Genomic DNA, 16,771 nt, shown 5'->3' with positions numbered 1-16,771 from the left:
ACACATCTTCTGGCTGTGTACAAGCACTCATTTCTGTAGACTGGTAAAAGGAGTAGCTTTCTCCCTTATGGCACCATTGAGAAAGCAAATGTTTCTACATAGCTACAGAAACCTGGAAGAGGAGGAGAGACAACCTCACTGTAGAGAATATAGCTTGTTCAGAGTGGACCAAACCACAATAACGGCTCTCCAGTATCACTTTAAACCTCTGAAAAAACTAACTCAGTGTGTTTGAGTAGAGACCTTAACTCTGAACCAAGAATAGGACAAAGTGAGTGCAAATGGAAAAAATGATATTTCGGCATTTAGAAGATAAAACCCAAGTAGTCCGAGGAGCAATGACAAAAATATACCATTATACAAATCTATGGTGTGACCACTTTGGGAGTACTGTGGTTGCCTCACCTCAAAAAGGGTATTGCTGAGTTGGAAAAAGTTCAGAAAAGGGCAAGCAAAATGATCAAGGGGACAGAGTGACTCCCTTTTGAAGAAAGGTTGCAGCATTCGGGACTTTTTAGTTTGGGGAGAAGGTAGGTAACAGTAGACATGACAGAGGTTTATAAAATTATGCATGGCATGGAGAAACTGGACAGAGAAAAGTTTTTCTCCCTCTCTCATAATACTAGAACTCATGGTCATCCACTGAAGCTGAATGTTGGAAGAAAGTACTTCTTCATGAAGCACATAGTCAAACTAGGGAACTCGCTGTGATAGGAGGCAGTGATGGCCACCAACTTGGATGGTTTTATAAGGTAAAGGGACCCCTGACTGTTAGGTCCAGTCGTGGCCGACTCTGGGGTTTCAGCGCTCATCTCGCTTTATTGGCCGAGGGAGCCGGCGTACAGCTTCCGGGTCATGTGGCCAGCATGACTAAGCCGCTTCTGGCGAACCAGAGCAGTGCACAGAAACACCGTTTACCTTCCCGCTGGAGTGGTACCTATTTATCTACTTGCACTTTGACGTGCTTTCGAACTGCTAGGTTGGCAGGAGCAGGGACCGAGCAACGGGAGCTCACCCCGTCGCAGGGATTCGAACCGCCGACCTTCTGATCGGCAAGTCCTATGCTCTGTGGTTTAACCCACAGCGCCACCCATGTCCCTATGGTTTTATAAGAGGATTAGACAAATTCACAGAGGAGAGGGCTATTGATAGCTACTAGCCATGATGGCTACCCTCTGCCTCCACAACTGGAGGCAGAAATGTCTCTACATACCAGCTGATAGAAACCAGAGGAGGGGAAAATGCTCTTGTGCTCATGTTCTGTTTGCTGGTTTCCCACAGGCATCTGGCTGGCCACTGTGAGAACAGGATGCTGGGCTAAATGGGCCATTTTGCCTGTTCCAGCAGGCTCCTCTTAGGGTAGGCAACGCATTTCCTTGCTCCTGCTTTTTTGAGTCCCATTCCCAGGGTGACCATTAAGTGTACAAAAAAAAGTTGAGGCACATGGAAATTACAAAAAAAATAATTACAGGCATGTTAAGCATTAATACATTTCAGAGAGCATAAGTAAGCGCTGGCAACTGGTCCAGACCAAAGTCATAGTTGCTGTCATATTTCAAAGCCAGATGCGGAACTCAGAGTCTAGATATTTGCCAGAAAATATTCCACAAGGTTTTGTAGCTATCCAAGTCCAACGCTGGTAAGCCGCCCATCTAGGCAATCTGTCTAACCTGTGACCCCCTGCCCTCCTGGCTCACAAGCACCAATCTAATAGAACTCAGTACACTTGGATACTTGCACCAGATGGATAATGAGTGTATTAATATCCTACCAGGTGCCTGTTTCTGAATCCCCAGAAGGTTCGATCAGGCTTAACCAGGGTTCAACAGTTTTTCCATACTGGAAACTATAGTTATTAGCCTAAAACCTTAACTCCATATGTTCCACACGCCAGGACACGAAGCAATTGTCATTTTGACGATGCAGCTAAATAGCAGAACTTAGTTCACAGGGGAACCATTAATGCTGTAACAAATGTAAAGGCAGAGTGATGTGGTTGGTATTATATAAAAGAACTCATGCAGAATCCCTTTAAAGTAGATTGGTTTTTTCAGACCTTTTCTTCCACTGTGATCATTCACCAATACAAACTTCTGCCCTCAATCTGAATAGGCTCCTCATCTTGTTACAATACTTTCCACTAATTGCAGTGACACCTCCCAGAACCGGGGTAGCTAATCAGCTTATAAGATTCACTACAGCTGAACTAGGTCATCACGCTACTGCTAATACCACTGGCATATGCTTCTTTCGTTTATGCCTCTCAGGACGCCAAGCATTATTTCTGCATCCCTTTGAATAGGTGCTATCCCACACATAACGGCTGTGCTCATTTCAGCAGCACCTCTTGGTAATTCCACCCCCTTCTAGGGGTGGCAACATGGGAGCGGGCATTCTCTGCGACAGCTCCCAAGTGGTGGAACTCCCTTCCCCACAGAGATGAATCTGGCATCTTCATTGTACAGCTTTTGTCATACGCTGAAGATGCGAATCTTTACCCTGGCCTTTAACACCTGAGATGTATGTTTTTGGGGAAGCACCCTAATCTTGTGACTGTGGTTTGTTTTAGACTGTTTAAATATTTAATATTCACTCTTATGGTGAAGCACTGGTAGTGAATTGAAACGATAGTGTTAATTAAAATTGAAATAATTCCTCAAAGCTTTTGCAGCAGGGCAAGTTTTACAGTAATGTTTGGTAACTGTATATATGTATGCTTAAGGTAACCACTTACCTGAGAGAAAACCCCTTTAAACTCAGTAGGCTTTCTGATAATTATGAATAGGACTGCACTGTTCAGTCACACAATAAAGAACACAGAGCCATACAACACACACAACAAAGAAAGGGCACAGGAACAGAGCCTTGCCCACTAACAAAACACTCAGCTCTGTCGTAATCACATTTGCACTTTCTGTAACTTTGGGGCAAACTGAGCAGAAGATAAAAATATTTGTTTATCCATAACTCCTTCACTGTACCTATTTGCCTGTACCTATTTGCCACTGTACCTATTTGCCAGAGGTTTGGCTGGCTTCACCACCTCAGAAGGTGCTACTGTGCCTGCAAATTTCATCCAATTTTGCTTAAATGTTATAGGCATTTGTTGATTTTCTCACTGTGGTCAACATGTCAGAGGCTTTGAAAAATGAACCAAAGTGACTCTCCACTTCCTAGTGCAATGTCACTCCAAGGCGCAAAGCGAAGCTGAGACAAACCCCTATCCAACAAGGCAGGTTCCTCAATTAAAGTTCTGTTAGCTCTTAATTCTCTCCTTTATAGAACTGGAAAAAATGTGCCCCAGTGTCCCGTGGGCATAGAACTCAATTTCTAGTGGGATAGATCTCTGTTTCCTAAACGTACTGTCAAGATTTACATTCTACACCTAGGTTCAAATTTAAGATATGGTGCTCCTGTGATAACTCTTCTCTTTTTAAATAATATAGGCACCTGCCTGGTTCAGCTAGTAAAACTGAAGCTGGAAATTCTTGGATTAAGTCATTGAATAGGATCCAAGATCAATAGTGTGCATGTGTCACTTTTCTACACATGGGCTCTCAAAATATCCTATGTATCCAGAAAGGTGCATTGAGCATCTTCATTGCACAGCTTTTGCTATATGTTGCGGACATACCTCTTTACCCCAGAATTTGATAGTTATTTTGTTTTGTGGGAGTTGCCTCTTTTGCTAAATGCATATTGTTGTATATTGTTGTAATCCACCCTGGGATCTTATGGTGAAGGGTGGATAAGAAACCTTATAAACAAACAAGCAAATAACCTACCAGAACAGCTAGTTTACCTCCAAGTCCTAAACTATTTGTTTTGCCATCTTATGAACATGATTGCCTATACTAAGGTAATTAGCAAGGTAATAATGCTTTTATAGAATCATCTGCCTTTCTGCATCAGCACATTCTTTAAATATTGAAAAATGAAATGTAATCTACATGTTATAAATAGCATTATAGTTTGGGACTCTATTTGCTCTTACATAATCAAGGATGATTCTGATAATGATTAAATTCAGTGGCAGTGTCCATCCAAGCAATCTGTTACATCTAATTTCACTGCTAGCAGCTGAGCGTGAGGAAATCATTTACACAAATCTGTCAACATTAATGACTGCAGAATGTGTCAATTACTCTGTGGCATAAAGTTCTATTTTACTGAGGCCCTGGTTGAGCTATAAATGACAAGTCTCAGTTCAACCTTTAATCCACAATAGTCTTCATAATTTAAAACTATTGGCAGTCCGTACTCATAGGAGGATTTTAAAAAGCCTCCATAGAAGTTGAATTACTTCTCACATTAAGGAAGGAATTACTAGAGCATCTGGTGAATCTTGAATTATGGCCGTCTGTGCTCTGTCAGCTGTACAGCTAAGTAGATTTTGAGTTGAGAATTCCTAAAGCAATAAAATTAAAGTTGCACTTGCTGATTTTACTTCACCTAAAATAATTCATCATAGTCATACAAATATGCTTGTTGCTCAGTTCCACGACCAGGTCTACTGAAAACTTATACACCACATTTACTGTCTCTCAATATCTGAAGAAGTATCTGAAGAAGTGTGCATGCACACGAAAGCTCATACCAAGAACTGACTTAGTTGGTCTTTAAGGTGCTACTGGAAGGAATTTGTTTTGTTTTGACTATGGCAGACCAACACGGCTACCTATCTGTAACTGTCTCTCAAAAGTTCTTCCTAGCCCACTCCCAAAGTAAGGCAATGCTTGTGGTAATAATCCAAGCTACATTTTCTTGAATTGGCTGCTTTAGAAAATAAATATAGTATTTGTCACCACATCCTCAATTTTCTTAAAATGAAGTGCTTTCAAAATTAAATTGGAATTAAATTTTATTTAACATGTAAGGGTTCCTTGTGCTAGAAACAACTAGCAATCTGGAAAGTCAGAAACATCTATTTAGATGGAATGATAACTGTATTACAGCACTAATCTCCAACTAGAATAAACAGGATCCACCAAGAGACTGTGCTTGGAGGTAGAGTGGGCTGTACTTGTTGTACCACAAGGCCAGCACCATTCTCCTCCCAATCTCTATTTCAGGATTTATTTATTTTTAAGAGAGGGATAAAAAGGGGAGAGGAGGAGCTAAAAACTAATATAAGAACAACAACAACAACAACAACAACAAATTAAAATAGGTGCCTCAATATGCAGGTTAAGTTTGAAGATGGATCCCAGGTCTGGAAAGCTTGAGGACAACTATGGTGCAGAACAATCTGAAAACCAACTGGACAGCAGTTGGGTCACCACCACACCCATAACTACACACACAGGGCAGAGTAGAAGGTGGGGAAGCCCAGAAATTTGGCATAGCTGTTGGGCCAGAAGTGGGTCTGATGCAGAGGGACCAGTAGATCTCAGGCTAGCTCATCCTCTCCCCCATCTGCTTTATGTAAGCTACTGCTGGTGGGAATCCTGCAGGCGGAATGGAGAGGTCTACACCAAAGGAGTGATGCCGGCAGAACTGTTTGAGGTTCCCACTGCTCCAAACGTGACAGATTAGGGTGTGTGTGCATTGCAGCCTTATTTATTTAAATATTTAGTCCTCACCTTTCAGAGTAAAAACCTTCCCAAGAGAAAAATAAAATATTATAATACCCAAGTCACACTTAAAACCAAGCAAAACTAAGCACAGGAAAAACAACAGAATCTAAGGGATCAGCTCGTAATGTAACAAACGTCCTTGAAGGAATTCCGGAAAACAGATGTATTTAATGGGTCACAACTGGTCCCAAGGAAAGCCCCAGAAAGTACAATGAGGGCAAAATGACTAGCAGGGAAGTTGTTGATTTGGAAGATTTTGGGACAACAGAGCTCAGATTCAAGCAGAAGTTCTGCTGTGCCATCAAAAATGGAAAGAAGTACAAGATACAGGAGAGGCTGTTTATATTACATAGTGACCTCTGCTATTGAGGGACCATGACTTCACAAAAATATATAATCATCATACTGGTCTAACATACCAGTATATTTATTTGTCCCATGCCATTCACTAAACAGATTACACAGCACTTTCCCTAGTGTGTCAGCAGTAACAGGCAATATTAGTGTTTGCCAGTGGCAGCGGCTGCCCATTGGGAGTGGTAGGGCAGAAAGGAGGCCAAGAGGAGGTGGAGCCTGAGCTAATGGGAGCCACAGAAAACTAATTCTAGTCCGTCTGTCCCCAATCTCCTCCCTGCTGTGGTCTACAAGAACAACACAGAGATGGAGGAGGAAGATGACAGATATGGCCCCCCACTGGACAGCATGCAACTAAGAAGACAACCAGGGCTCTTCCACACTTACCTTTGCTGCACATTTCTAGGCACAGGTCTGGGCTTTCTAGGTGTCCAAGCATGCCCCAGATCTGCTGCTTTCCCTGTGAAAACCCGTTCTTTATTGCTTGAATCAAAGCAAACTGAAAAAACTCGAATTGCCATTTGCTCCAATTCAGCGGTAAAGTTCAGGTTTTCCTAGCAAAAGCGGCAAGGGAAAAACCATTCATACACAGATCAGGAAAGCAGAGAAAGTGCAGGGGAAAAGGTAAATTTGGATAAGCCCTGTGACTGGTGGGGTAGAGCCCCATTCACCCTTATGGAGCAGCCTTTTGGCCACCTATTCCATGTAGTTAACCATTTTTGGCGGGCATAGGCAGACGTCATTAGCAAGCAGATCAAGTATAAATGGAGCACACTGTATTGCAGTTTAAGATTTAACCTAGACTTCATGAAGCTGAACAGAATTTACCTGGGTTCATATTCAAATCTGAGCAATAGGAAATTCAAGTATCTATCCTGCGGAATTTAGGTTGAAGCTAGTTTAAATATTTTGTAAAAGGCTTGTATTTACCTGATGATCCTCTGAGCGGCATACTGATGAAGTGAGCGGAACTGTGCTGACATATTGGCTAAAGCTGCCAAACAATTTGTATGAAGGTATTTGTCCTGTTGGAGATGAGGAGGGGAAAAAACACACACATCAAACTATCCTTTCTGTATACAGCAAGACCTGTCAAAAGGAAATCACTCACCAGTCTAACATCCGTTTACCGGAGGCAAAGTTGCAATGAAGACAAACCCAACTTGTGCTCTGATTTTAGGGATAAGCCTTAGCAACAACTTGTGCAATCGTGGCTCAATATACTTAGGTCTTTTAAGGAATTGTTACTGCATATTTTTAGAGTGTGACTATATATTTAACCCTGGTCAGAAACAAAGCTGAACAACTTTTATTCTTCTTCAGTCCTTAATTTTTATTTTATATTATTTTTTTAAAGGTTTGTAATAATGCAGCTTCCCTTTTCTAAACATGGCAGGTGGGGAACAAAGAGGGGGGAATTCCTAAAGGCTTTTAAAATAACAACACCAAACCAAAGTTTGGTGTTGTCTCCAGTCTGTGTCTCCAGTGCTAGGAAGGGCCAGTCTGGGAACGTGGAGAGGAATTAGCAATTAAAGTTGATCAAGTCCGTTCTACATGAAATCAGCCCAAAATACAGTTCTTACCCTTGTTCGTGTCATGTTGTACTGAATAGTCCTTATTACTACTAGTATCAGGAGACTGCCCAGGGAAATTTCTGTTAATACACGTTCTGAGTACCAAGTAATATTTTTCAATATCTGAAATAAAGAAAGGAAAGAGCATATTTGATTGTCTTCCACTGCCTGTTATTATCAGTAATTTAATATATTTGTTTTTATATAATTTTTATTTTATTACAGTTAAATTTTATCTATGTTATTTTAATTTGTGTAAGACAGCTTAAGTCTTGGTCTGGGAAAAAGGTGGAATGCAAACAAATAAACAAACAAACAAATATAATAGTGCTGTTCTCTGCACTATGGTTCCCTCCATCCAAAAGAAAAGACTAGAAATCTTCATGTTTGATGCATGGCAATTTTAAAGTGGATGCAACCAAAGGATATAGGTTGGACTCCAAAGTTGTTTTTGTCTAGTTTTACAACTGCTTTGAGCTGTATAAATAAACTGAATGAATGAATGAATGATGAAATAAAATCAATCTTTTCAGCAGCTCAGACTTTATATAGAGAAATATGTTCAGACCTGAGACAAATATTGTCTACGAGTGAATCTAATCATGTCACACCATGTGGTCACATCACTACCAGCTATGTCTGGTTCACCAGCTATGATTATTTCTGGAGAGAGAGAGTCTTGCCACTCTGACCCATGTGCTGGTAGCCTTGAGGTTGGATTAGGGTAACATGCTCTATGCCAGGGGTAGGCAACCTAAGGCCCGTGGGCTGGTTGCAGCCCAATCGCCTTCTCAATCCGGCCCACAGACGGTCTGGGGATCAGCATGTTTTTACATGAGTAGTATATGTCCTTTTATTTAAAATGTATCTCTGGGTTATTTGTGGGGCATAGGAATTCGTTCATTTTAATATATATATATAGTCCAGCCCACCAAATGGTCTGAGGGATGGTGGACAGGCCCATGGCTGAAAAAGGTTGCTGACCCCTGCTCTATGCCCTTGAAGGTGACTCGAAAGCTGCAGCTAGTTCAGAATATAGCAGCTCAGTTCCTATCAGCAGCTCCTACTATCAGCATATAACACTAATTTTGAAAGAACTGCACTGGCTGCCAATATATAGAGAGATGTGCATTCAGGATCAGAAGTGCACAAAGACAAGCTCACTGAGGTCTTGGTTGCCCTTGTGGATGTCATATTAGGTTTACTTAACAGTTGTGGTTTTCATTATTAATAAAACTGGACTCAATACAGGCATAGGTAGCTGCTTGTCTGAAGCCAATGGCAGAAAGATCTCTTATTTTTGATCTTCTTTCCAAGGAAGCCAAAACCACATTTTCTTTTCAAACAAAAATCTTTTAACCAGACAGGAAAGCTTTTGCGGCTTCTTTGGGGGAACCCAGGAAAGTGTCTATATAATCAGCAATTTATAAAATGGCACTTACTAAAATTAATCTTAAATATCAATAAATAATTGTGGGTGTAACACCACAAAAGGAAAATACATACAGAGATTGGCAAAGGCAATGCGGCTATAAAAGGAAGATGTGCAACGAAGGACAGGATGGGAGGCCCATTATGATGCAAAATGTCTTTATTATTTTTATCTTCTTGATCTTTAAGCATAGGACAAAAGTTGTGTATTCCAAAGTTTCAAAGTTGCTAAAATAAACTAGCATAGTTTTTTAGAAGCCCTCTTGAAAATGGCTACAAAATATTTCTGTTGCATATATTTTCAATTTATATTTTTTAAAAAATATGTTTAGAAAAGTATATCCCCACCCCATGCTGAATGAAAAGACTTTCAAAGCTGAGGGATATTTCAGAAACAGTTTGCAATATAGTCGGGAGTGGGGAGAATTAAGATGTTTAAAGGGGGAGAAGGGGAATGTTCCTTTGGTCTACCACAAGTTTCTTCTAGGAACTGAGTTCCACGAATCCTAGCTATTATGCTTTATTTCATCTACAGACTGCCAATTTTCTAATTTTTCTCATTATAGATAAGTTTGCTCCAATATTCAAAATAAGCATATAAACTGGAGAGTGTGGGGTGGAAGAGTGTCAACAGACAAACAAAACTCAATGATCAGGTCAGAGCGCCTCCATCATTTGGTTTAAAGAAGTGGTTTATAAATAGTTGGATGGATCCAACCTAAGGTCCCTCTGAAATAAAAAAAAACTTAAGATAGTCATGACAAACCTTTTACAGTAATTTCAGTGGAAATAACAGTCTGAACCCAGCCTAATATTTTGAAATCTATTCATGAACTGCATCACAATTGCAGTTAAAATGCAGGCTTAGCCAAAAACTCACTGGACTCTATATACTGTGTAAAGTAAATCAGTTATGTTATATTTCTCAAATTTGTCATCCAAAATGGACCTAACTCAAGGTGCAATAAGTGTTTCTTGATTAGCCTCAGTATAAAAGGCTTAAGACATATGGGAAAAGACTAGAGAATCTCAAATGCTTAGGAACAAATTGAATGCATAAAAATCAGCTATGCTGACATGACAACCACCATCAGAGTGAACTTGGCAACAAAAAACCCAAATTCATCATTATACAGAAGCACATTTATATTTTAAATTGATTTCTTATAGCTCATAAACTTACCACTTCATGAATGGATCGATTGAAGCCATCATCTTCAGTAAGGATTAACAAAATTATCAGAGCCATGTAAACATGGTGAGAGTTCCTTTCTTCGACATGATAAAGGATCTCAAGAATTGGCAAAACCTTGAAGAGAGAAAAATAGGGATGAAGAAGTTTAGTATTCAAAAGTTCCCAAAACAAACATATACATACAGTTTTAGATCCCTCTGATTTTACATAACCATTTTGTTAGTAATTTAATAGCTTCAGAAAAAGAAGATGAAAACACACACAACTAACCAAAAATTCTTAACTCCCTTTCGTTTGTATGTGTTTTTAAAGCAGTCGGGGGTGGGGTGGGGGAGAGTTAAATAAACTCCTATGAGGAAACATAAAATTCAATTCCTAATAAACAAGACTCTTGGCAATGCTTTTATGATGGATCATCACATTCTAAATTTCTAGAGCTGACAGAGCTAATAATAATATACATCTAATTCCATCATTCTGGCAGGTAAAGTGGACTGAGTGTGATATTTTATCATTAATAGTATCCAACATGGGTTTAAGACAGTTTTGCTGCTTCCATTTAAGAAAAAACATCCTGCAGGGTTCTCCCCATCCAGCAAATTATTTCAATCTCTTTCACAGCAATGAATGGCTAAACTGCAGGAACGAGCAAACACATGGGTTTTTGAAGATTGAGGGATGCTATGGTGTTATAATCGCTGAAGTAGGGTAAAGTGGATACCAGGGCTTGGTTCATCCATAGCCAAGTAAATGCATTCTGCATACAATTTAAATACACTTTCCTCCCCCAAGAGTGGGAATATCTGTGATGGTGTACATGAACAAACTTTTCACAAGCAAGATCCTCTGCTGAATACAGTCATAACTCACGTTACGTCTGCTTCATGTTACATTCTTTCAGGTTGCATCCCGTGGCGACCCAGAAGTACCGGAAAGGGTTACTTCCGGGTTTCGCCGCTCGCGCATGCGCAGAAGCGCAAAATGATGTCACGTGCATGCGCAGATGTGGTGAATCACAACCCGCACGTGCGCAGACACGCCGCTGCGGGTTGCATTCTTTTCATGTTGCGAATGGGCCTCTGGAACGGATCCCATTCTCAACCAGAGGTACCACTGTATTAGATCGGCAAAGCAGTGGAATAAGTAAATTACTTACCAGATTTTCCATATCTGTTCGAGCCAACATATATGTTCGAACATTGCTGTTCTGATGCAGAAGGATGTACAAAAGAAGGGTTGCTTGATCAGAGTTTTGCTGCTCACACAAAGTGGTGTATAAACTGTTAAAATTAATCTGGAAAGTGTGAGGATTTGGTGAAGGAAGAGCAGTGCTATCTGGAGGGGGGGAAAACAAACAGTTTGAAAGGTATTCATCTTACTGATTTGGTGATTTCCCCATAGTGAGGTGAGTCTTCAAGGGTTAGTTCAACAGTATTCAAACTTTTCAGACAATGGACCCACCTTTAGCCCAGACATGCATTTGAGGACCCTAATTCTAAAAAAAGAGTGATAGTGCAGCTGTAATGACCTACTTTGGATCCTCTTAATGCCAACAAGCCCATAATCAAACTAAGATTCTACTGCAAGGTTCCCAAGTTCAACTCTCTCTTTGATTCTTGACAGATGGATAGGTTTTTAAAAAGGTACATACCTTGGGTGTTCTTGAAGGACATAATAGCTTGTCTGTAAGGGTTTGGTGTATCTGGTGCATCAGTCAGATTTGCTAGCACAAGTAGCAACAGAAGACTTTGATTAGCTAGAGGTGAAGACTCCTCCTGCTGAGGAGCACGCTTGCTGCCCACGCCTCCCAATGTGAACACTGTCCACAGGCCAGCTAAATGGAAGACAAGGATATCTGATTTAGGTTTTGCAGCTAGCCTGTATGAACTGTATATTGAACTCTGATTCAAATTAAGACATTTTAGAGGTCTAGACTTGATATGCAGTCCTATCTGCAGCTCACTCCAATAGGTTAGAACTTTTAAAAGGAGTCACGCAAATTATATCCACATGCAATCTGATGGTACTATGCTGCGATGCCACTCCCTAGATTCAGCTAGACACTGTGATGAGCTTGTGCCCCAAATTGGGAAGCTGTGCCAGCATAAAACTGCCCAACTATGAATTTATGCCAATGTGGCTACCCAACACAAAGACAAGAAGTAGGTGCAACAAAATTAAATTATCCTGCATCTGCTGTGCACAAAAAATAATAATTTACAAAGCCAAAGAAGGAAGGTTGTTTTTATCTGTATCAGTGCAATAAATAAGTATGGCACTATTGTGAAAGCCTTTTTCTTTACTAAGCTGCAGAATACATGCAAAACTAACCTTTCCAGTGAAGCCTTTGGCTCAACTCCTTCATGTAACTAAGTCAATAACTAAGTCTGAGCACATACAATGGAAGCAACCTCGTACTGGGTAGTATTCAACTAATTTTGACTCACTGAAATTAATGAAAATGGCCAATTAATGAACATAAGTAAGTGAAGTTCACTGATTTCAACAGGTCTACTTGAGTAAAATAAGGGACGCGGGTGGCGCTGTGGGTTAAACCACAGAGCCTAGGACTTGCTGATCAGAAGGTCGGCAGTTCGAATCCCTGTGACGGGATGAGCTCCCGTTGCTCAGTCCCTGCTCCTGCCAACCTAGCAGTTCGAAAGCAAGTAGATAAATAGGTACCGCTCCGGCAGGAAGGTAAACGGTGTTTCCGAGCACTGCTCTGGTTCGCCAGAAGCGGCTTAGTCATGCTGGCCACATGACCTGGAAGCTGTACACCGGCTCCCTCGGCCAATAAAGTGAGATGTGCGCCGCAATCCCAGAGTTGGCCACAACTGGACCTAGCACATTGATGATACATGCATGCATGTATGCACGCACGCACACACGCACGCGCACACACACACTGATTTAATTTTTTACTCTTATACAAGCTGGATGAGAACCGATCAACAAAAAGAGGGGAACAATATAATACCACCTCACTATATAAATACTCCAACGACCCCTTTGGTTTCTTATCTTTCCACTGACTAGTTTTGCCAAATCACAGAGACTAAAAAACACACTTCATAGGCACACAAACTCTCCCTGAATTAACCCAATTTGTCAGTTAAATTCCAAAGTCCCTAGAGCTCAGACATATGGGCTTGGTAAGCATGGAAACTAACAGGGCACTGGATAGGTCAATTAAAAAGTAGCTTGTAATTTCAATGCTTGGTGGAATGTGAATCATTATTCTTAAATATTTTGGCATAAGAAAACATGTTGCTCCAGTAGACAATTAGATAATAGACTCTGAAGACTGACAGCGATATCACACACTATATAAGAAAATGCACGAATTTCTCACCAATATTTTACAGGCTGTGTGTAATTTAGAATGCAAGCTTAACACAGTGAATGGCATTTGACTAAGATAATTATCCAACACTAGTATGCTACACAGAAGAAAAGACTACTGAAAACTAATTATGAAAGGATCGTTTCTAGGCGACATAAAGTCTGGCAAAACAAAATAAAGCATCCAAGTATTCAAAACTACCGTAGATTGGCTTAGCTTTGACGTATTAAAACATGACAAGTTTTCAGGCACAGCAGATACAAATATAAAGGTTATTTAAGGTTGACATAAATGCAACGAAATAACACAGAACGTTTTGGTTCTACCATGCTAAATCCAAGACTAGTACAATAATGGCAAGGGGGCCCAAACAAATTTTGGTGGAAGGGGAGGGACATTGAAGAGCCATAGCAACGAGGCTCAGCATCCCCTCAGGTACCATTCTAAGATTATAGATGATTTCAGTGTTTCTAAACTACCGTATTTTTTGCTCTATAAGACTCACTATTTCCCTCCTAAAAAGTAAGGGGAAATGTGTGTTCATCTTATGGAGCAAATGCAGGCTGCGCAGCTATCCCAGAAGCCAGAACAGCAAGAGGGGTCACTGCTTTCGCTGTGCAGCGATCCCTCTTGTTGTTCTGGCTTCTGAGATTCAGAATATTTTTTTTCTTGTTTTCCTCCTCCAAAAACTAGGTGCGTCTTATGGTGTGGTGCATCTTATAGAGCGAAAAATACGAAGTTAGGACACTCTTAGACTTTAAGACCAATTCTATGCCTATATAAGAAGTGGAATTGTTGGCTATTAAAACAAGGCTTTGTCTCAGAAAAGTGTGCACGGGATTGCAGCCATAATTAGGGTTAAGATCTTGGGTTACACAGAAGAATGCTGCAATGAAGCAGGAATGGAGGGTGTGTCCCCCCCTTTAGCACTTTTAAGAACTAGGTCCGTTTTTTTTCAAAGAATGTAATGTTGGGGGAAGAGTTTTGGGTAATGTGAACACTTGCATACTAATAGTCTTCTTAATTGGGATGGAATAAATACTTTCTGGAGGGTTTTTGTTTTCATTCTCATTTTATATTTTTCTGTTGTGAACCGCCCTGGGATCTTCAGATGAAGGGCCATATGCATATTTAATTATTAATAATATTAATTTAAAATTACAACAATATACTGAGTAAAATTTGCAGGATTTTTAAATATATGGTCCTGATTTTTACAATGTGTCTCACAGCTGTATGTGCCATGCCATCTACCACTACTATCTGAAATGAAATTACGTACATTGGACTGTTCAAATTTCTCTGCCTTCCATCTAAGAAAAGTATCCTAAATTAGGTTCTGCAAAAACATTACAGGTTTCCCATTGTGTGCCACATCCTCCTTATCTCACAGAACTTTCATTAATTTGTCCTGTACTTTTAAAATGAGATTATGTCATCTTGGGGAATGCAGTTGTCTTAGGTTTAGGGCCAACACTGTGATATGCCCATTCTGGCTCAGCTTGATCTACCACTAGGTCTGGGAAAAGTGCAGTCCACCATTCTAGCAGAGAACTCACTATGCCATTGCCTTCCACCAATTCTAGACTCTCACAGTCAGCTGACCATAGTTTCTCAGGTAATCTTGCTTTACTGCAGATTCCACTGAGATTGAATTAACCACTGCAGCTTTTTACTATGACAAATCCCTAGATCCAGAGCTTCCAAAGCCACATACCCTTATTTACTTGATCTATGCAGTTAAGGCTTCAAGGGACAGAAACCCCAAACGCCATTCTTCCACTAGGTCTTTGCAGATTTGTTTTAACTGCAATACCTCTTTTAATGGTTCTGTAGCCACCGTTGATATTTTACCCTTTGCTGTTTTCGAGGTATTAGCCACCATATTGTGGGCATGAGCTGAGTCCTGTGTGTCAAATGTTTTGAGTGGACTTACTGTCTTAAAGTTTGGGACACCTTACGTATTGTGGGATGTCCCCACCTGCGGAAATGATGAAATTGTAGACAAGGTGGAAAACTCCCAAACCATGTTGACATCTGGTTCCCTGTGCTCATGCATCCAACTTCCCTTTCACTCTTATATATAATCTTTATGTACTTTTTGCAATTCAGTCACTTTTTAAAAAACAAATGCAACACACCACTTGGTTTCCCCAGTGAATAAAATAGCATACCTTTCACCAGAAATATTTTCATGTACAGTACTTCATAGCAAAAAATTATAATCCTCAACCTTCATTCCTTATGTGCATGTGACAATTGTAAAATTGTCATTTTTAGTTAACAGCATGCAAAATAACGGATTAACCAATATCGCTGCCAAGCTACCTGAATTTAGCATCCTCCATCAAGCAGCTTCCCAAGTCAGAGCAGAGAGCTGACAGGGTGAGTTAAGCTAGCAAGGTCTTGTGACCGACCCCTGTACATCGCTGGCACCAGCAAGGCTAGACCAAGGCTCCAGCTTCTGAGCCTTGGCATGACTGCTTCCTGACTGACGGGACATATTTGCTAACCAGCCAACTCTGCTCCGTGTTTTCTCTCCTCAGCTCAGCCGGTCGCTTTTGCCCCTGTAATCACATTTGTCGAAATGGGTTGTTTGCCCAGTCACTTTTAACACATAATTTCAGGCTCCATAAATTTAAACACCCATATCCTCCCAATATTTAATGGTATCTTTGTTATTAGGATGACATTTGACCCAACTGCATTTCTTTAAGTTGGTTGCCTCATAATAAAAGCCTCTTCTGAGAATTTTTTTCCTCTCTAGACCAATAACCTTGAGAAGAAGAAATGTTTTTCAAAGTCAGTCATCAGCATCCTCGGTGGTGCTAAGTTCTACATAAATCACGCACCCACACCCATTTTGAGGGAGGGGGAGAGAATAACAAAAAAAGGGGGGGGAAATCTGTTTAGCTGAACTGTTACTGCTTTACTCAAACCCATTTGCTGCAAGACAAGCTGTCTATATAACATGCTCTCAGTGTCAATTCCGACTCAAGCCTGGCTTTTTCAGCATCAAAGAGAAGCATATTTAGCCTTTTATTTTAACCTCGTTCCCAGCTAACAAGCATATTTAAAAACTACTCTGTGTCTATCTTGATGAATGCTTTACTTGGAATTAACCTTTTCACCCAAAAGGCAGAAAACAGCATTCAAGGTACCGTATTTTTCGCTCTATAGGACGCACTTTTCCCCCTCCAAAAACGAAGGGGAAATGTGTGTGCGTCCTATGGAGCGAATGCAGGCTTTCGCTGAAGCCTGGAGAGCGAGAGGGGTCAGTGCACACCGACCTCTCTTG

The 16,771-nt window shown here is 40.6% G+C and overlaps 1 protein-coding gene across 3 annotated transcripts in view; it reads right to left on the bottom strand.

The window, feature by feature from the left end:
- The window catches only part of DYM (dymeclin), a 166,811-nt gene that overhangs the window by 87,160 nt on the left and 62,880 nt on the right, over positions 1-16,771 (bottom strand). For all 3 annotated transcript variants that reach the window (XM_081881455.1, XM_081881457.1, XM_081881456.1), the window contains exons 10-14: positions 11,782-11,964; positions 11,287-11,465; positions 10,119-10,244; positions 7,514-7,627; positions 6,861-6,955 (exon numbers count right to left, since the gene is read on the bottom strand). In XM_081881455.1, the coding sequence (XP_081737581.1) occupies positions 6,861-6,955; positions 7,514-7,627; positions 10,119-10,244; positions 11,287-11,465; positions 11,782-11,964 (697 nt within the window). The remainder of the gene's footprint in view (positions 1-6,860; positions 6,956-7,513; positions 7,628-10,118; positions 10,245-11,286; positions 11,466-11,781; positions 11,965-16,771) is intronic.

This window comes from Podarcis erhardii (genome assembly GCF_964252035.2).
Source record: "Podarcis erhardii genome assembly, chromosome: 11".
NCBI classification, from domain to species: Eukaryota; Metazoa; Chordata; class Lepidosauria; order Squamata; family Lacertidae; genus Podarcis; species Podarcis erhardii.
Note: the sequence above shows the minus strand (reverse complement) of the source record. Positions and strands in the feature narration are given on the sequence as shown.